Raw genomic sequence first — 21,030 nt, 5'->3', positions numbered from 1 at the left:
AACGCCCGTGTGATCAAGATTTCTGCACACGATGAAGATCCCCAGGTGGTCAGAATTATACCGGAGCCCTCCACTACGGCGCGCATCATCGCCTGTGTAGCGTCAGTGCGTTAAACCTCATAATAAATCAACCAATTTTTCCCGCGAAGTAGTCTAAACTTAAACTACGCTTTAGGCAAGCGATATGCTTCAAAGCGGTTGGTTTCGATGGGAAAATTGTCAAGTTTTTTGTCAAGGTACGCGCTTGCGTCCAAATCAGCAGAGCGACCTTATAGCGGGCGCAGCCGTGAAAATATTTGAGGCAGCTAGATTGTTAATACTCCCACGAAAACCAGTCCAAACACTATTTTTAAACGAAGCTTAATTTTAAAACGAGGTTTATTTCTCCATGTACATTCCCGGGAAACGCGTGGTGGAGGTCCTCTAACCTTCAATAAAGCGCCTCGTGCGCTCAAGGTCAACCAAGCACCACATGTGGTTCTCCGCGTCGAGGGAAGCGCCACCGACCACACTTCGGCCACCAGCCTGTCCAATGGACCTTTTTCCAGTAGCGTAGCCCTCTCACGCCTGCCGCCCGAACCACACTTGGGGGATTATGGAAGAACACGCCCCCTTTTTTTCCGCCTGCCCTGCGGAAGCCATCCCAGGCGCCACGCGTGGTTTTCGTGGCAGAGAAATTTTTCGATGGCAGCTGTAGCACCTACCTGTCGGCCGCTTTCAGGGCTCAGAAAACGGAGCAACATTTAGCTGGCTCGGCATTCGCAACCGGCTAATCCAATATGGCGTCGTTTTTTTTTTTTACATTTTGCCCCCAATAATGGCGGATCAGTCGCCGGGAGCGAGACTAGCTCATGCGCAGAGCGGTACTGGAAAAGGGTCTATTAGCGAAGACGGCGTCTTCCGCAGTGGAAGCATCTAATCACTTGTTCGTTTCGAGGTGGGGAGGGGGACAGTGCGGGAGGGGGGGGGGGGGGTAGTTGTACTAGTATAGTCGTTTACTTGCCACAAGTGGGTAAAGGAGCGGGGGATGATCTTCTGCGTTGGTCTTGAGGTGATCAACCTGGGTTGTTGGCGTCCCTAGCCCGGGATGTCAAGGCCTGCCGCAGCACGAACGGCCCGGGTAAGGGCGCGTGCCATAGAAAATGATACAAGCAGGCGCTCGTTGCTTCAAAGTTGGCTGCGTCTTCCTATAGTGGCACTGCACCGAGCAGTATCTTTGTTTTGTCTTTCCGTCTAATTGTGTGCGCGGTCACTGCGCGCTCTAGCCTGAAAACAGCTTTCGCTCGACAAACTGCGCTTCACCGCGTGCAACCACGCAAAATTTATGGCTACAGTTGCATGCATGTATCGTGTCGGACACGCAGAACTCTCTTAGGGACGACCGCCGTCCAGGATCGACTAAAATAAAATTTGGGCATACTTTTTGCTTAAATTCTCTGTCATCGCTATGTCGGATGCTAAAAAGCTTAGCTTCTTATCCACCTTCACAGAGAGGAATGGCTCCTGATTTTTGTCGCAGTGCATATCCTTTCGTGTGGCACTTATATCTGCCGTGCATGGAATTGCGAGGCCATTTTTTTGAACGTGGCCTCTATTTATCACAGTATGTGCATGGTCGGTTTGCATGGCCGGTTTGATAAGTGTGAGCCAAGGGATTAATTAATATAGGAAATTTATAAAACAGTATAAATAAAGAAAGGTTCCATCGGTACGACAGCTTCGTCACACTTCAAGGCACGAGCTATCAAATATTTGAGAGCTAATCCTGTAGCATGTAATTAATTTGTACTTTCTATAAAAATGCCACTGAAAAAACAATATATATTTTTCAGTGACATATCTGTTTCGGAAATGCTAATGTTCGGGGAGAAATCAGGTTTAACACGATTTGTATAAATTTCGTTCGGCGGAGAAACATCGTGCGAAATCAAATTTTACCTGAAAACGAAGAACCGTAGATATGTGGGAAGTGCCCCTTACATATGTGGGAAGTATGCATCCGCCACTGAGTTACCAGGGGGAGGCACTTTACCCACTGAGATGGTCAGTGGCTGAAATGTTTTCCCCCTGAATACAACGTCACAAGTCCTCTGCCGTGGTGGCTGCATTTTTGGCCCTGGACAAAAAAATCTCCGACCATCTCCACTAACGTGAAACCTGAGGATAAGTGCATTCTTGGCGCCTTGGCGTTTTTGCCAACGGAGATGAAACCGTTCGTGGGTAGAGCTCTACAGCTTTGCTGTAAAAATCTGGTGTCTTTAAAGCACGAAGAGTTCGAGCGCGGGGCGTAAACGATCGTGTCCCGGCGTTTTTTTAGTACGCGTTACGAAGCGTTCCAGCGCGAGGCGTAAACGAGTGTCCCGGTGTTTTGTTAGCACGCGTTACGTTCTAGCGTGAGGCGTAAACGAGTTTCCCTGTGCTTTAGTACCGTGACTGCATGAGACGACGATTACGACAACGACGACAAGAGACGCCAACATCCCCAGCCCTTAAGGGGGGTTTCCCCCCTAAAACAAGTAGGGGCCGTGCGTACGCGATTCTGGTACGCTTTGATGAACCCCGGGTGGCATCAGCTGACCCGTCCGCCTACGGCCCGGCATAGCTCAAATTCTGTATCAAGTACTAAAATGGCAGGGAAATGTGCAAATCACGCGTTACGAAAGCACGTCGCGCACCATCCCCTTCTCTGACGTCCTTATCGTATGTGTTGTCCAACGTAGCACCACGCATACACAAAAATTTGGCCTTGGAGGCGCGCGTACCGGAACAGCTCATCTATTTCACTCGACAAGTCAAACACGTCTCTGTTTGTTGAAAGAACATCCAACCAGGGTTTTAGTCGCCCACCCAACCGCGTGATGCGCGCAGTGCAAGGGCGTTGCGTCTTACCTCTGAGACCTTGAATCGGCGCCGGCGATTGTGGACGGAGTCTCGTAAGCAACCGTTCCCCGCAAAGGCTTGTCAAGTCTACGCGCTTACGAACTCTGTCCTCTTATTTGCTTCGCAAGCACTTGCATTCTTCGTGCTCTACCATTCATTTTTTTTTCTTTTCAGCTGCGCCTCTTCACGTCACTCCAGTATTTAAGGGACCAGTTGTACGGTGTGTACATGGTTACAAAATGAGCTCTAGCTTGACTGGCTGAGTTCGCAGCGATGACGTCACTGATTTCAGCATACTAGTGAATCAGAAAGAATACCAAGAACGCAATCATTTGGATGTGGTACCACCCGCACTAGACTTGAATATTGCGTACTGTTCATCCCCAGAAGCCATCTCAAGGGCGGTGAAAGGGGGGTTGGAGACGACGACAATTTTAAGGTTCTTTTGTACGTGCAGCCCCACGATCCAGCCACACGCGTAGGCCGTCTTGCTGGATTCCCTCGATAGAGCCACCGGTAACGACGCACAAGAATTGCCAAATTTCTTGACCGCCACCGAGATTTTCTCTAGGGCCCCCTGAAAATAATGAGGCAAAACCCATTCTTTGATTCAGGGTTACCTACGGAACTGAGGTTAGCACTCTATTGGTAGGTGGTGGTGGGTATGCAATATGAGCGACGAAGCGCATAACAGTTGTATTGTTAGGAAAAATAAGGTGCCCGCTACTCCTCCGAACGAGCGGCTCTCGCGTCAGGCGTTTCAATAGCCCGTTTCTGGTGACAGCTGGCGCCCTTTTGTGCAAAGCGAGCGGAGCGGGCATTACGTTACTTCACTGCATGCCGACGGCCAGAACGGTGACCTTGGGGCGATCATTGCGGTGGATATGCCGTGGTCTTCGCTATTAGTGCGATTCTGCTTGTGCGACACATTTATGTTGGGAACCGAATTCCCTTCACTCACCCTCCCCCGCCCTCCTACTCCACCTCCGCTCCCTACAGCGCCCTCGCCAATTCGTGGCCAAGGGTTCTAAACAGACGGACAGACACACAGACAGACAGACAGACATAAAGCTTTATTCGAGGAGGGTTGTGGGTCACAGAATTTAGGGAGTGGGGCTCATAATGACCTGGATTCAAAATCAAGGCACATACCAAAACAGAGGGTCAGCCTTCATTGACTACAGGACGGTGCGCCGCGTGCCAAGGATGCCGGCTTGTTTGCCTGCTCGCTTCGTACCACTGTAACGAAATAGAGGTTCACCTTACTCACAACACAGCGTATGCAAAGTGTCTACGGGATTGGGCTGACCTCCCGTGAAGTGCGGCGCGGTTCTCCGAGGTTGGGGAAAACGCATAAAAGTCGCTATCTTCGCTTTGCTCGAGGCCACAGATTTGAGCGCTACGTTGTGCACGCGTGTGCGAGTTTGCGCGTATTTGTCCGCGCGTATGGGCGTTTCTGCGTGTTTATGTGGGTCATCGCACGCCCTTGAACAATGGCGTGATTGCGAAAGTGGTACAAAACTAGTGCTAACCACATTACAAAATAGGTGGCCATATTCAACCGTTGCACTTGCTCCGTAACGTCGCCGCCGCGGTCACGGCCGCTTCACATACCTCAGTATCACAGTTTGAAAGCGCTTGTTGCTTGCTTAAAACCTTCCGGCCATTTGGTGGCACGACAACAACGGCAACGGAATTTTGCTTTGGCTGTCGGCTTCTTTATGCCAGAGATATGGGAAGTCTGGGTTTTTTTGTTTGTTTATATCAAAAATGAATATAAGTATCGTTGGCTTACCTCACAGAAGAATTTAGCCGTCTCCGTGGCGTAACGAGTAAGGCGTAAGGCGTTCTACGGCCACTCCTACATTCGCCTTTTCAGTCCCGAACCGCTTCTAGTATAAGTGCAAGTATCAAAGCGCACTAAAGAAAGCCATGCAGTCTTAACATCGATTCTTCCCGCAATGCGCGTCTTATTGCAAGGAAGGGACCTCTTCTGCCACGTGTAGTCCCAAGCATGTATTTTATTTCAGGAATGTGTACATCATTGAAGCCGACGTAGAAAGCCGTTAGCTATCAGCGTGAATGCATTTTGTCTCATTACTTCCAACGCTTAAAGGGGCCATGCAGACAAAACACAAGTTTGGTTCATTCGAAAGATTGCCTCGTTAGAATCACGGACACCACTTTTAACGTAAACTCGATCAAATAAGCTATATAATTAGGATAAAATGGAGTGGCCATGCGACCCACTAGCTCATTTCCCACAACAGAACCTACGTCATATGCCCAGCTGTGTGATTGGCTGAGAGCGGCAAAAGAAAACGCAAATTAGGCAGGCCCTATAAGTTTGCAGAACGAGCTTTTTGTGCCTAACTTTAGGGCACATTCTTTTTATAGCAGTAGGAATTGTGGGCGACCTATTAAAGCTACGAACGAACAAATAAACACAGAAGCAGTTATTGCGGCACTTTGCCAGCTGACGCTGCCTCTCACAGCCGCCGCACACGTTGGACTTGTCTGACACAACACTGACCAACTGACATAAGCGGCACGGTCACTTACATGATCATGTTCTTCGAGTCATAGCTTACGTTTAAGGAAACGATTAGTACGAACCCTAATAAAAATACGGCAGGCATAGAAGTCCGGCCAGAAGCGAATTGCGAACACTGGCACTTCGGCCGAATTGCCCCGCCATCTATGAAAGTTGGCGTTAAACAAGATAACGTAACCGTTGTCTGTGAGATGGTAGCAGCCCTGGTCAGCAGGCTATCTTCAGTTACAGGGCCCTGCTCTGGACACGTTATTGTCGACGACACGAAAACACACGATGTAGCGGGAAAATTAAAATTTTGGCTTAAAATTTCTCAGTGAATAAAGCACCTTTTGCTGCCAGACAAGTGCTGCGGGCGCTATAAAATATTCAATCTTTCGAATAAAACAAACTTGTATTTTGTCTGCATGTCCCCATTAGGACAAGTGAATTATAGAATAATGAATTTTTGGGGGTACGATTGGGCTATCTGATGATTTATGTTTGGCATTATTTAGCAGAGGAGAAAGACTTCCTAAAAACCTCCCTCCCGGGCCCCTTAAGTAAATGAGGGACGTGGATTCCTTATTTGACCAGGGTCTTCCCGCATAATATATATGTATGGCCGTGGAAGTTTCTTCCATAACTACGTGTTTCTGCCAAAGACAAGGCACGTATGAACTTGCTATGACCGCGCGAAGAAGATGCTTGATCCCGTAGCTGTATATCCAAAGCAGAATTTTGGGAGCAGCAAAGAGCACGACATAGCCCTGTCAGTTCTTGTGATCTGCTTCCAACTGTGGCTTCCAGCCGAACCTGGCTGAAGGCAGGATCGATATTAACGAACAAATATTCTTCAAAACGTTAGTTGCTAGCCCATTAGAACGAGCTTTTTTTTCTTACTATAGTTAGTGTTATAAAGTTTTGCTAACAATGTATTGAGTATGTTAAAATACGCAATAGTTTAGTAACAATAAATAAAGGAAAATCTACCTTAATTGTCCCGAAAGTATTTCTGTTCGTTCGTTTAAGCCAGGAGAAGCTCGTATGCTAAGAACGTCGAAACTGCGCGAGGAAAAACAATGGGTGGTTTTTTTAATCACGCTCATTGGCAACCTCTTATTCCGTTACTTCATGAAAGCTGAGCATAAATCCTTTATTGCGTTACAGGGTTGTATCAAAGATGCTAGCATTGGAAAATATTCGGTGCAGTCAGACTGAGGCGTACAAAGATCTAAAAAATGGCCGCGTATCTGCTCCTTTTGTTGCAAATGTCGACGCAAGATGATACTCGACTGGCGCCCTTGGCGAGTTAATGCGTCCCTTCTCTTTCCCGCTCACCTCTGATACTGTTCCTCTCCTGTCTCGTTCCTTCCAAGATAACACACCAGAGGTTTGCTCAAGTCAATTTAAATCTACCGCGTTTCACTGCTCCAAATCGGGTGCCTCGATGCCAGCGCTGCCGTACGCCGGAGACGCGCGTGAATCGAGGCACCCGACTACAACGTTTATAGAACCACGTTGCCCTACTCCACGAGCGTTCCAAACAGAACGCGGAACCTATCTAGAGGAATCTTTCGTTGCTGCTGCGTTTATTTTTGCGAATTCCGCCAGGTAGCGCGGACAACAGCAGGCGACGGTTTTCTGCAGCTGATGTAGTATTCTATTTGCTATCGCAAAACGCAAGCATTCGTAAATTTTTTTTAACAAAGGAACACTGAAAATATCACTCATGTATTGATTTGCTGCCTTATATTTGCGTAATGTCTTGTTTATGTACAATAATGTTGACAAATATGAACATTAACACCGGAATAAGACGTTTAGATTTGGCTTTGAGTACATAAGAATATTTCGCAGCATTTGTGTCACTTTGGTCGGATGGCTGAATGGAGTGACAGGAAGACAGACAGACATACAGACAGACAGACCAAATTTCCCCGTTCAAGTAGCCCAAGAATATCGCTTTCAAAAATTATTGAAAACCCACTGGCGTGTAACTAAGAATGTGCGAGCGTTTCGTCTCCCTACTTCGCGGACTTCAGGCTCAGCCCGATGCGCACGCCTAGCTCCAGCCTTAGTAGTCCTACACGCCGAGTATCGCACACTCCCCTCGTACACCGTGCTTAGTGCTCTGAACATGTCATGGGCCACGTTGGTTCGCTCTAGCAGCGGATTGGCTGGCTGTCACCCCTTTCATTGACCACCAGTATTTGCGTTTCGTCGCCGTCATTACCACTCCTTCCTTTCTTGCCGTCCTGCACTGGCTGCAGACTCAATTCTACAACGCGAACAAGCGGTCGCGGGAGTCACCGCAGCCGTCGAGACACCGCGCTACCGAACCGGCATGTCGGCAGGTGCCTAGCCCCGCTTCGACTGACGTCCCCTTGGCAACGTCACCCTGTCCTCTCTCTAAGCCATCTCTCACCACGTGCGCTTTCCACTGCATCGTTCTCCGCTTCCTGCCGCTAGCCGGGTTACAGAGCGACACGATCGACATGAAAACTTTGCCGATGTTCCCCTCCTACCATTGAAGCAAGAAAAAGAAAACAATTGAATGATGATCCGCCGTATAAAGGGGGGGGGGGGGTAGAGTTAAAGGCAGCATCTCTCTACCCCTTCGTAATTTCTTACCCTAAAATTAGCGGTACGGGCTCGTCAACTCTGAATATTGTTTTTGTCTATATGTGTAGAGCAAATGCTTGGACAATCGTGTTCGTTTACATTGCTTTAGCAGCCGAGGCTGCTCAGTCGTTTTAATTTCGTCAAGGTGGAACGCTGCTATGAATCAAGTCACATACTGTCAAGTATTTTGTCGCTACCTTGAGTGAAATGTTTACAGAAACATCGTACTGGTGCCGATGCAACGACGACACCTTTTTTTTTGTTTTGTCATTGCGGCCGCGGATACAGGCTTTGCACCTTCACCTTGTCACGCAACTGCCAGGTTGGTGCAGCAGCCTCGCGTATACCTATGAGAGGTGGAGAGCTCGTGTTTTCGTCGCAACATGGTTAGAATACGAAGTCAAGACGGCCCCTACCCCCACAGCCCTGCCATTCATGAACCGGCGAAGAACTAGCTCCACGTTGCCCGTTAACCAGTTTTCTCGTGGCTTTTGTATGGTCCAATTTTAAAATCAATCAATCGATGGATTGATCAATCGATCAATCAATTGATAGATCGATCGATCGATCGATCAATAGATCAATTGACCAAATTTTTTATTGTTTAAACCCCTATTTAAAACGTTTGGGGAATATATGCTCAAGCATGAAACGCCTTTATGAAAGCCCTACCATTTTCGCATGAAACCCCTACCATTTTCAAATATTAAAGGCTTCAGCATTTTTATGTGGACTAAACAGCGAAAACCGTCCGTCCGTCTGCAAAGCTTGATGTGTCACATTTTAGCCGCATGAGAAAACCCTAACAATAGGAGGACCTAGGGCCATCATATTTTCATAAGAATGCTTATATTGCCTGTAAAAAATGTATTTTTTGAGCGATACGTTAGTGCGTTAAAGTAAAGCCAACCTAAAAATTGCCTAGTGCGCACTGTTTCATAGAGACATATGGGGTCTTCTGGAAGTGTTTAACAAAAGGCTCTGGGGCTTCATTCCTTCGATATCAGGCCCCATATATTATCCGTGTTAAACATCTTCTCATCTTCTCAGCATCTTCTCAGCAGTGCATTTCTATACAGTAGTGAAGCCGATTTTAAGGGGGATCGGTGCATAGTACCTCATAGGGATACATGGTGCTTTACAGAGGTACTTCGTATAAACTTTAGTAATGCTTGGTGTCGGGCTAGCTGGTTGAACATCGTTCGTAGAATTGCGCTGGGCTTAACACAAAACGGACGGGAAAGGACACATACACGTGACGTGAAGACCACGCACTGACTGGTATTTAGCGGAGGCCCCCGGGGGATGTTTATATTGCCCTTGGAAAACGTTTCCCAGGAATGTATTTGTGTGTTATAGTGAAGCTGATTTTCAACGGGGCTCGGGGTATAGCAGAGCGGTTTACGCCTTTATTTGACAACTCTCACCTGGGAGGACGTTTCTGAAAATTTTTCAGTCTGATCATGCTTGGTTTAATTAAAATTTCGACGTTGTAATCGTCCTTCTCCATATGCGGAATTCTCTTGCGGTGTTTCCCGCCTTCATACTCAGTGCAGCAGCATGCAACAAAAACAGCGGAGGATTAGTAGCAAAGGCTTAGGCATCATTTAGGCAGCTGTAAGAGAAGTTCCTGCGTGACTTTTTTCATATTGCGGGAGTACGCTCGTAGGCCTTTCACACAGATTTTGAAAATAAAACGCTGCCTGAAGTGCCCCATTCAGATCAGACTGATTGCGAAGCGGTCACTATAACATCTCCGCTACGAATTCTTTGCCGCCCCGTGAGTACAACTGCGGGTCGTTAGAGACAAGCTTCGGGAGCTAAATGAAGTGGGAGAGTAATTCTTCGCGATTCCAAAAATATACCCGGACTAACACCAACAACGAGAAAGATTGTGGCTTGATAGACTTGAAGGGCAATGTGTTATCACGAACAGAAAGTGTTCTCCCCACAAGGCTGGTGCCCCTGCTATCTTGCACAAAATGCTCGTTTTGAAAATGTTTGCTCCTCCTCCTTCCCAGCACATATGTTATCATGGCATCCTAGTCACACCCCCACGGGCCGACACAGCTGCAATTCTAGCCTTAGACCTTCCAAAGGCCTTTGATATAGTCACGCATCAGGCAATTTTCCAGCGCCTTTCTACCATCTCCCCGGCATAAAAGCATACAACGACATTAAAGTCTTCCTCACCTCAAGTACAGCGACACTCTGCCTCTTGGCCCTCTAGAAATGGAAGAATTTAGCCTACCATCAAGGAAAACAATAGGAACACCGCAAGGAGCAGTGCTTTCGCCGCTACTCTTTAAGGATTTTTTTTAGTATTTGAAGCTCTTTGGATCCCTACTTCAAATTCTCAAACACTAAACAAAATACCAAATCTTCACCATAGTCGCTATGCTGACGATATTACACTCTGAACCAAGGGGGGCAGTGATGTCGAAATAGAATAAATCCTCCAAGCTGGTGCGACAGCTAGAGAAGGGGCCGCTGCCCTCTCTGGCCTCCAATGCTTCCCCACAAAATCAGAGCTATTGCTTCTACCTCCAAAGAAAGGCAACACTCGAATCCAAATATGCATGTTTACATTGAGTCAACCCCATACCGATTGTCTCAAAAATCAAAATTCTCGGACTCACTATAAATCGCTCCAGAACTACTACTGACATTATAAAACAACTTTCTTCTCACGTCACCCAAACCATCAGGTTAATTAAGTGCGTTGCTATCCGAAATAACGGCGTTGAAAGCTGATCGACTTCGTTTAATCCAAGCATCTATCATCAGCTGTATTGCTTACTCCCTCCTGTGCCTCCTTCCAACTGACGCGGACCAAGCGAAAATAAAATGTCTGATACGGAAAATCGATAAGGTTGCCTTAAAACTCCCGCCCGACACTTCCACGCCCAGGGTTGAGGTCACCGGCACCTACAACATGTCACAGGAGCTCATAGAAGCTCGCCGTTTTTACCAACTTAATCGACCAGCCCAACACACTTCCCGGACAGCGCCTGCTTCAACGCCTCCAACTCAAAGCGCCCATCATCACAGCCTCCAAGTCCCCTATGCCACTGGAAATTCACGCTAGCATCAAAATCCGCCCCCTCCCTAATGCACACTGGGGCCGCAGGGTGCATAGAGCCAAAGGGCTTGCAGAAAAGTACCTGATACGTCCAGACACAGTGTAAGTCGATGCTACTGAATACAGACGCCGTCATCAGCAGTCATCAATACAGCAGTCATCAATGCCCCAAACAACCTCCCACTCACTTTTCTCGGTCACGGCACGGCAAAAAAGGTCACGGCAAAAAAGGCGGCAGTCGCAATAGCCCCTGCGAGTCGGCCACCACCCTCAATCATATTTTCTGATTCAAAAACGGCCATTAGAAATTATGCTGCGGGTACCATCTCACCCCGAACCCATGACCTGTGGGTTCGGATCCCACCCGGCGGGCATTTTTTCTCCACTTTCTTTCTATCTTTCCAAATCCTTTATCTGTTTCAATGACCTATATCCTCCCCTTTGCTTTCCGAGGTTTTCTTGACTGCCAACCCTTATCTCTGTCTTATTTTCAACGAGCCCCTCATTTCCTATATATATATATATATATATACAGAAAGAAACGCCGGCAGTCTACAACGCCAAAGAAGGCATAGGGGAGTGGTTAGACTATTTTTTTTACCGTCAGTGATGTTACATTATATATTTTTTATTACTATTAATTACGTGAGAAAGAAAGAAAAACACGCGCCCAGAGTGGGGACCGAGCCCACGCCTTTCGATTAGATCTCGAATGCCTTACCAATTCGGCTATCTGGGCGACTGTGTTCTGCTTCACTTTCTGGGCTATTTATATTTACTACAACTGTATCTGACGCTTGAGTGTGGTAGCCAGCGCCACTCAGACTACACGGGGAGAAGGGGACCTTCTTTTTCAACCCCCGGGGCGTGACGCGAACGTCTACAGCCTGTCATGGGCGGTCAACTGGCGGGAAACCCTCTTATGCTACCTTGGCATCAAGGCTGCCAGAACCGAGGCCCTCGCTAAGCTTTCGCACGATAATAGGGTTTGGAAATGAGGGGCTCGTTAGGAAATACAGAAAGAAACGCCGGCAGTCTACAACGCCAAAGAAGGCATAGGGGAGTGGTTAGACTATTTTTTTTACCGTCAGTGATGTTACATTATATATTTTTTATTACTATTAATTACGTGAGAAAGAAAGAAAAACACGCGCCCAGAGTGGGGACCGAACCCACGCCTTTCGATTAGATCTCGAATGCCTTACCAATTCGGCTATCTGGGCGACTGTGTTCTGCTTCACTTTCTGGGCTATTTATATTTACTACAACTGTATCTGACGCTTGAGGGTGGTAGCCAGCGCCACTCAGACTACACGGGGAGAAGGGGACCTTCTTTTTCAACCCCCGGGGCGTGACGCGAACGTCTACAGCCTGTCATGGGCGGTCAACTGGCGGGAAACCCTCTTATGCTACCTTGGCATCAAGGCTGCCAGAACCGAGGCCCTCGCTAAGCTTTCGCACGATAATAGGGTTTGGAAATGAGGGGCTCGTTAGGAAATACAGAAAGAAACGCCGGCAGTCTACAACGCCAAAGAAGGCATAGGGGAGTGGTTAGACTATTTTTTTTACCGTCAGTGATGCTACATTATATATTTTTTATTACTATTAATTACGTGAGAAAGAAAGAAAAACACGCGCCCAGAGTGGGGACCGAGCCCACGCCTTTCGATTAGATCTCGAATGCCTTACCAATTCGGCTATCTGGGCGACTGTGTTCTGCTTCACTTTCTGGGCTATTTATATTTACTACAACTGTATCTGACGCTTGAGGGTGGTAGCCAGCGCCACTCAGACTACACGGGGAGAAGGGGACCTTCTTTTTCAACCCCCGGGGCGTGACGCGAACGTCTACAGCCTGTCATGGGCGGTCAACTGGCGGGAAACCCTCTTATGCTACCTTGGCATCAAGGCTGTAATTAATAGTAATTAATAGTAATAAAAAATATATAATCTAACATCACTGACGGTAAAAAAATAGTCTAACCACTCCCCTATGCCTTCTTTGGCGTTGTAGACTGCCGGCGTTTCTTTCTGTATTTCCTAACGAGCCCCTCATTTCCAAACCCTATTATCGTGCGAAAGCTTAGCGAGGGCCTCGGTTCTGGCATCCTTGATGCCAAGGTAGCATAAGAGGGTTTCCCGCCAGTTGACCGCCCATGACAGGCTGTAGACGTTCGCGTCACGCCCCGGGGGTTGAAAAAGAAGGTCCCCTTCTCCCCGTGTAGTCTGAGTGGCGCTGGCTACCACCCTCAAGCGTCAGATACAGTTGTAGTAAATATAAATAGCCCAGAAAGTGAAGCAGAACACAGTCGCCCAGATAGCCGAATTGGTAAGGCATTCGAGATCTAATCGAAAGGCGTGGGTTCGGTCCCCACTCTGGGCGCGTGTTTTTCTTTCTTTCTCACGTAATTAATAGTAATAAAAAATATATAATGTAACATCACTGAAGGTAAAAAAAATAGTCTAACCACTCCCCTATGCCTTCTTTGGCGTTGTAGGCTGCCGGCGTTTCTTTCTGTATTTCCTAACGAGCCCCTCATTTCCAAACCCTATATATATATATATATATATATATATATATATATACCAGGGTGTCGAACCGAAAAAAATACCGGTTCGGTTACGGTTCGGGTTCGGGTGAAATAATTTCGTTCCGGTTCAGTTCCGGTTCGACAAAATCACGTACCGAACCGGTTCGCGAACCGGTTCGGGAGCTTGAACCGGTTCGCGAACCGGTTCGATTAGTTGAATTATCACTAAAATTAGAAAAAAAAACATTTACTAGTTTAAAACGACCGTCAAATCAAAACACAAACTGACATTCAAAATGGTGCTGCTCCCCAAGGGCAGTGGCGCAATTGCAAAGGAAACTTTAAACAATTAGGAGATATTAGAAAAACACATGAAGTGGCGACGATTTACCACCTTCTTTATCGCTCAGACTTTCTGTTGTCCTAGCAACTATTCATAAAGCCAGCGCCAAGAGATATGATGGTGGGATATATTTTCTGTCCTTTCCTTTTTTGTTGAAATCGCAATTGTCGCTATGCAATCGCCCATCACGCTAACCTTGAGGCCTTAAATTTAGTCCTGCGTACGGGCGTGTTCAAATACCAGCGCTTAATAACAATGGCGCACATTTTTTTATATTTGTAACAAAACAGAAAAATTCTACAACAGGCACATAAATACTACCAATGAATTAGATTATTTGGTAACCCTGAATAATTTGTTAGCTGTCACCTTATCGAATGTGTTAGCCACACTTTTGTTAAAAGTAAGCTTTAGTTACGCTCAGTCACTGCATTATTGCTCTCACCACTGCAATTCCTTTTGCGATACCGAAAGTGTGCATTACAATCAGTATGTCATCGTACCGCCTGAACCCCTACCATCGTTCCGTGTGCTACATTGCGGAATCTTATAACAGATAATGCGGTTACAAAATGAAAGGGAAATTTGACACGTGGAGCATGAGATGGGACTTTTTGGGTAGACGCTCTTTAATTCGTCCACAGCAGTACTCCCCTCCGGAACGAGTAGCAGTAGAAGCAATGTAGCGAGTTGGGCAAACGGCTTAGCAAACAGCTTAGCCACTGAGCAGCTCCTGCGGTCACACTTGTCAAGTATTAATAATTTGCAGGTGTCGGACCTTTTCAACAAATTATGAAATGCAAAAAGTTTGCACACATCGGGTGTGAGCTTTCGCTGTTGCGCAGTGGAGCACTCCTGCACCCTGATTTCTCCAATGAAGTCGCAGCTAGGGAAGGGCAAAGTCGTTTTATATCACCTGCAAGCTGCCGAGAATGACATTTCGTTTGGTCAGCTTGCACTACGCTCGCGCCTCCAGCAGCAACAGACCAATGCTACATTGGTGCTCATTCATTTCCCCTGTTGTTACATAAAGCGTGATAGTGTTCAATTGTCTGGAGGGGAAAGTGCGCGAGCAAGTACGAAGTTGATGGTACGGGAAAGAAAAAAAGGCCTGAATTGCATTGACTGTGCAATATCAACAACAGAGGGTCGAACCGTTTCGGCATGAACCGGTAACCGTTATTTCTTTTTCCGGTTCAGTTCCGGTTCGGGTTCAGCGTGCTCAAAAAATAACGGTTCGGGTTCGGGTTCAGTTCCGGAAAAAATACCGGTTCGGTTCCGGTTTTCGGTTCGGTTCGGTTCCGGTTCGACACCCTGATATATATATATATATATATATATATATATATATATATATATATATATATATATATATATATATATATGTATATATATATATATATATATATATATATATATATATATATATATATATATATATATAGTGTGGAAACATAAAAACTCACACAGAGCGCGAGAAAATAAGGTATGTAAAGACAAAGAAACACGAGAAAAACATTAAAACAATAAAAGTTTACTGATATTTCAGGAAGGGGACTTCCTTTCTTCAGAGTCCTGCATTTGGCTGCCGAAAGACGTAGACAAGAAGTGTGGAGACAAAAAATGAAGGCGATCCCGCCCTGCGCAGGATAACTATTGGAGCTGTAAACGTCGTGGTAAAAAAAAATGCTGTAACGCTTTATTGCATCACTAATTGTCACTTACTAACGACAGCCCCAATGGCTTTGTCTTCACTGTGATATAGAAAATCAGCACACTCGAAAGTGCAGCAGGTATATTATTGGGTAATTTCAAATCGACGCACGTACGCCATTGGGTATTCGGTTGGGCTGGGACCTGTGTGACATCGCAAGCCAAATGTCCTTAACTCGAAACGCGTTAACCACTCCTATTTCCGTCCCGACACACCAACATTGACATCCCCGAATACGACCACAAGGGAAGTAGTGCCATCGTAGTTCCAGGACATCTAACTAAGCTCTTAACGGCTCTGAAGGCGAAAGCAATAATGTCCGTTTGAACGCCTGAAGCGCTTTGCTTCCGCATTGTGTTCTCGAGGGGCGTCGTCCGTTATCCGCTTGACATGATTTGCTTCACGATCCTCTTCGCTTTCGAATGGCTGCGATCTGTCTCCTACGCGACGCGATGCTGCTCGTCGTTCCTGTCGCCATGTATTGGGTGAGTTCACGACGGCGCATTTCGCTACCTGACTGTTCTCTGTTATTTGTTTGTTTATTGACTCAAACGGATAAGTGAACTGGGAAGGATGCACGGCGGATATCAGAGAGTTTCAGCAGTCCGTCCGTTCCGTCCGGTACGTATTTAGCGTGTTGACCGGCACCTGTCTGGGCACTCGGGCATTGGTCACGGTAGGGGGATTAGTTCCTCTGGCCTGGCTTCGCCATGTCCACGCCTCCTCGCCCTTCCTCCTCGCCCTTCCGCGCGCGCAGGCGCAGACGGGTCCCGGTAAACCCGGTAGCAACGTACGTGACGGAACGGACGGACTGCTAAAACTGCACCTGCATACAACGCAGCGCAGGCAACGGGATATAGGAGGAGAGAATAGGATAGAAGAGGAAAGAGGAGGCAGCAAGTCTGTAGGGCCGCCGCAGCGGCAGTCACCATTAGCAGGCGAAAGACTGCAGCTCAGAAACCGAAGCACGAAGCACCTGAACTGCACACTGCACAGCCAACGTCGTACAACACGGGTGTTGGAAACTGCACAGCACTCCGCGCCACAGGTTTTAGTATGTCACACGACAGCCGCTGGATCAGCGTTGTTTCCTCCAGGAAGTTCCGGAGGTGGCGGAAGGCCTCTCCGCAGATGAAGTCGGGGCTCTCGGGAAACTGACGGGCCTCCAGGCTTGTGCTGGAGAGCCCCAGGTGCTGGTAGACCATCTCAGGTCGCTCCTTGGGCACCCGTTGTGGGGAAAGAAGCACAGCAGGAGTTACAGCGACTCCGGTTCACGGCAGTCGGCAGAAGCGGGCAACTCCCTGCGTCCTTACCTGCAGGCCGCAGCCGAATGCTCTCTTAGCTGCGTTCTCTCCCCCCCCCCCCCCCCCCCCCTTACTTCATTGCCTGTGTACCGGCTTCGACGGCCACCCTTCCCTAATCCCGAGTCAAAGCGCGTGCTATGGAACGCCTGGCGCTATGGAACGTCTTGCACTGTAAAGATACGCGGAACCTCTAGAGCTTAATTCGGGAATTTTTGCTGATACGGGAGGGAAAAAGTACGAAAATATAGCCATATACAGCTCCGCTGCAAAGAGTGCGAGGCAGCACGCGTGTGTATACCCGAGCGCATCCTTGAACACACCGCGGGGAAAATTATGAAAAGCGCCCTGACCAACTCGCCCAATGATATGTTTTATCGCGTCACCTGAACCGCGCTCCACCGCTTATTTGACGTGCGTTGTCTGACCTTTAAGATACGACCAACCTTATAAATTGATTCAGTTTTTTTTTTATTCGATCACCGCCGTCAATGCTACACGTGCACCGAGAACACATTCGGGTTGTTTCCGGGCCCGTCAACCAGAAGTCCGTCCAATCCCCTAAGTACAATTGACGATGGATATAATAAAATTGGCCCGAGCCCATTCCCCAAACCCACGCCGGAGATCGGCCATTAATGTATAAATGACGGTTCTAGGCTCGTATGCTTACTCTGCTCCTTGTTTAGACGCTTCGGAATATTCAGGTTCGTATTTCGATAGCTTCCTCGGGGGGAAAGGCCATGTTTGTAATCATCATCAGCCTTTCAAGGAAGGGTTCACCACCCTGGGAATAAACATCAACAACATTTTAAGAACCTTAGAATAATTTCAAAGTGACACACTTGAACAGACGTGAAGAGAGGATAAATGTTTTTCCAGTGAACACAACAGTGAGACCGGTAGAAGGAAATTGTTACTCGGGTCAAGGCAAGTCGAAAACGATCGCCGAGGTAACGCAGACCCTACGGGCACGAAACTGCGCCCGCGACAGCTGGCCCTACAAAACAAGTCGAAAATGAGCACGAGATTGTAAATACGCCTCGAGAAAAGAGAGGTTCGACCGTGAGCTAAGTAGTACATTCGGTACGACGAGGATCGCTTGATGCATCACAATTGTGTGGCAGTCAGAATAAAGCGGCTGAAAGCGAGTATACCGTGCTCAGGCTAGTATAAGACAAAGTGATGAACTTGATTTTTTTTTTTTTTTGGGGGGGGGGGGCAATAATGCATTGAGAATTTCACCTCTGGGTTCGAAGTCCAGCCGGCGTGCACCTCAGCCTGGCAGCATCACCGTCATAAAGCTCACTGCAGCATTCACATTCACTTTTGCCGCTCCGTCAAGCTGGCCGAGAGTATCGGCATTGTTGGCGGCACAAAACTACGCCCTGTCAACAGTGAAGGGAGATTTTGCTGCCAACCGCTGTGTCGTAGAACCTCTATAGCGTTGGTGAACAAGGGCTCGGGTCTTCTCAACGAGAAAGCTAGAATTTTAAGGTCATGAATTGATAGGAGCCATCTCATGATGTAACGTATGCCGGGGACATCTCCGGAATGCCTTTGCTGTTTTTGATACGCTTTCAGTTTGCCTTCCTTGTTTACTGCATCACATTAGCCCATTTCAACAACGTTTGCACACACACATGCACACGCACGCACAAAGACCAGGGTTGGTGTGCTGATATTCTGGTGAATTCTATCAGATATCGAGGCTACATCACAGGCACCCCCCGCCACCACTTAGAGATCGGTATGCTCAGTGGAAGCCGACGCTGCGAACCCTATACATGAAGCGGCGCCTTACTACCCTCCCTGTAAGGCCTGATTCCGAACGGTTGAGGAGCCGTGTACAATTAAGAGTGCGTAGATGAAGCAATAGGAAAGAGGCAGACAAATATGTGCGAACGCGCGCAAACAAGCTCGTGGCGGGAAGAGAAGCGGGAAAGGGAGTAGCGCGTTTTTTTTTCGCGAGAGCGCGGGCGCGCTCCGAATATCTGCCGATCGCCCTGACCGCGCGATCCAGCCTTCTTCTGGCCTTTCGAAGGTTACGGGGGAGGCAAATCTCAGCGCACCTGGCGCATGTCTAAGAGGAGCGGCAGGTAATCGGGTCGATTGGCCGTAACTTTCACTGTGTCCCTGACACGTCGCTGCTGGTTCCTCGTCCTCCACGAGAAGGCGCGAATCGAGACGTCGCCCCTCTTGAGTTCCGTTGGACGACACTCGCGAACGCACTGAGTGCCTGACGAAGAGGTGCCGTCGGCTGAATAAACTCGCGCTCCAGAAATGCGGTCCCGAAAAAGGTTTTCACCTTGCAGCGCCGGTGAAGTGTGGCTGCCGGTGATCGTCATCCTGCTGGCGTTCCTAGCCAACGCGTCTGTGGGCATAACCTTCGTCGAGGAAGCCAAAGACGAGGCGTTCGCCGCCGCCGCCGCCGCTCCTCCTGTGGTCGCGGCAGCGTCTCCCGCACTGGGCATCACCGACAAGATCAAGCGGTGGATCGGCGACAAAATGGACGAGTCGTCGCCAGCGCTCATCCGCAAGTTGTTCGAAGCAGACGTGTCGATGCAGTGCAGCCTCGGCTTACTCAGGCTGGTCCGAGGACTCCGTAACCTCGAGCCCTGGGCGCTGAGACGTGAGTACACGATTCTCGACCACGAAAAAAAAATTTGAGGCTTGCGAGGTACTTCTAATGCGTTTGTGTTTTGGTGTGAGGGCTCGTCTTTGCAACAGATCAGAGCAAGGGCGAAAGTGAGCTGTGTAAGACACAAAGTAAAAAAATAGCATCGATGAAAACGATCTTGATACCTTAAGAAATGAAGTCACGTTTTTCGCTCAGGAGACGCAATTGGTTCTTCTGACCGAAAATCTGGGCTTGTTCCCTTCGTTATTTCCAACGGTATACTGAACGCACTGTGTTCCATTCCTGAAAGTACTCGCGCCTTGGGCCGTGATTCCAACTCTTCGTTCATACCCGCGCTCGTGAGCCTTCTGGAGGTGGAGGAAAAACATTGCTAAAATGAACTGGCCCCATCTTTTATAGAAATAGCAAGGCCAGACACCATAGTATGTCACAGCTGTCTTGAACTATACAGAATCCTGTATAGTTCAAGATAGCTGTTCAGAACTGTTCATAGTTCAAAACAGGTCATTAATGACCTTCTACTGAGCGCCGTATGTTTCACGAGAAAAGCGTTGTACGTGGTGACATGTGATGCTCATCTGGTTATGTTCAAGATAATTAAAGGAAATGTCTCTATAAGCAAAATGTGTAACGACTTCGGCGTGTATCTGAGTGCTATAATTGAGAAAAGCCGATTTGGCAAATTTCACGTGCTGTAACACAAGGAAAAAAGAATGCGAACATTAACCACGTGGCTAACACTGTTTCGCCCGTGTATTTTAAAGGAATAATTACAATAAGCTAGAACCGCTCACAAAATAATTTCCACGAAGAAAAGGAAGAAACGCGGAAAAGCGTTCGAGGTATTGCTTAATTTTTAATCAGAGGAGTGAGACTTATGACCCCGGTGTCCTTTGATTTGATGACAGAATCCCCACAGTCGTGGATGTACTCTATGAAATCTGTTTCAACCTTTCCTCTGGTATCTTGCGGCAATTTTTGAATTTATTTCGCCATTTGATTCAAAACTATGTACTGTCACCTTCATCTTTGCAGTTTATTTTCTTCGGCCCCGAATAAAACAAGCTGCATAGAAATATTTAGGAAATATTTTAATACTGTAGCTTCACCGCGACCTATACATAGTGGTAGAAAAATTGATTGTCTAGTTTCATTAATTGAGTGTAAGGAAAAACTACTTTTCATTGTTCCACATATGAGGAGGTTTTAGTTGAAGATGAAATTAAAACACGCAGGGAACAATGAGCATTGTTTTACCCTGTGTAACGATGATTATAGTTTGCATAACTATGTCATCATTGTAGCGATACCAGTACAAAACGTTCGTTTCAAAGAACGCTTTTTTGCACTTAGGAGAAACCCAGCTTCACTAGAGTCTAC

At 47.5% G+C, this 21,030-nt stretch overlaps 1 protein-coding gene across 2 annotated transcripts in view; it reads left to right on the top strand.

Annotated features, from left to right (window-relative positions):
• The first annotated feature begins 19,025 nt into the window (after positions 1-19,025).
• LOC144139552 (nose resistant to fluoxetine protein 6-like) overlaps positions 19,026-21,030 on the top strand; it is a 74,442-nt gene continuing 72,437 nt past the window's right edge. For both annotated transcript variants that reach the window (XM_077671863.1, XM_077671860.1), the window contains exon 1: positions 19,026-19,641. In XM_077671863.1, the coding sequence (XP_077527989.1) occupies positions 19,293-19,641 (349 nt within the window). In that variant the 5' untranslated portion in view covers positions 19,026-19,292. The remainder of the gene's footprint in view (positions 19,642-21,030) is intronic.

Source organism: Haemaphysalis longicornis, unplaced genomic scaffold (genome assembly GCF_048455015.1).
Source record: "Haemaphysalis longicornis isolate Haplotype H1 unplaced genomic scaffold, Haemaphysalis longicornis Haplotype H1 scaffold_1, whole genome shotgun sequence".
In the NCBI taxonomy this organism is placed as follows: domain Eukaryota; kingdom Metazoa; phylum Arthropoda; class Arachnida; order Ixodida; family Ixodidae; genus Haemaphysalis; species Haemaphysalis longicornis.
This window is presented reverse-complemented; position numbering and strand designations above follow the sequence as displayed.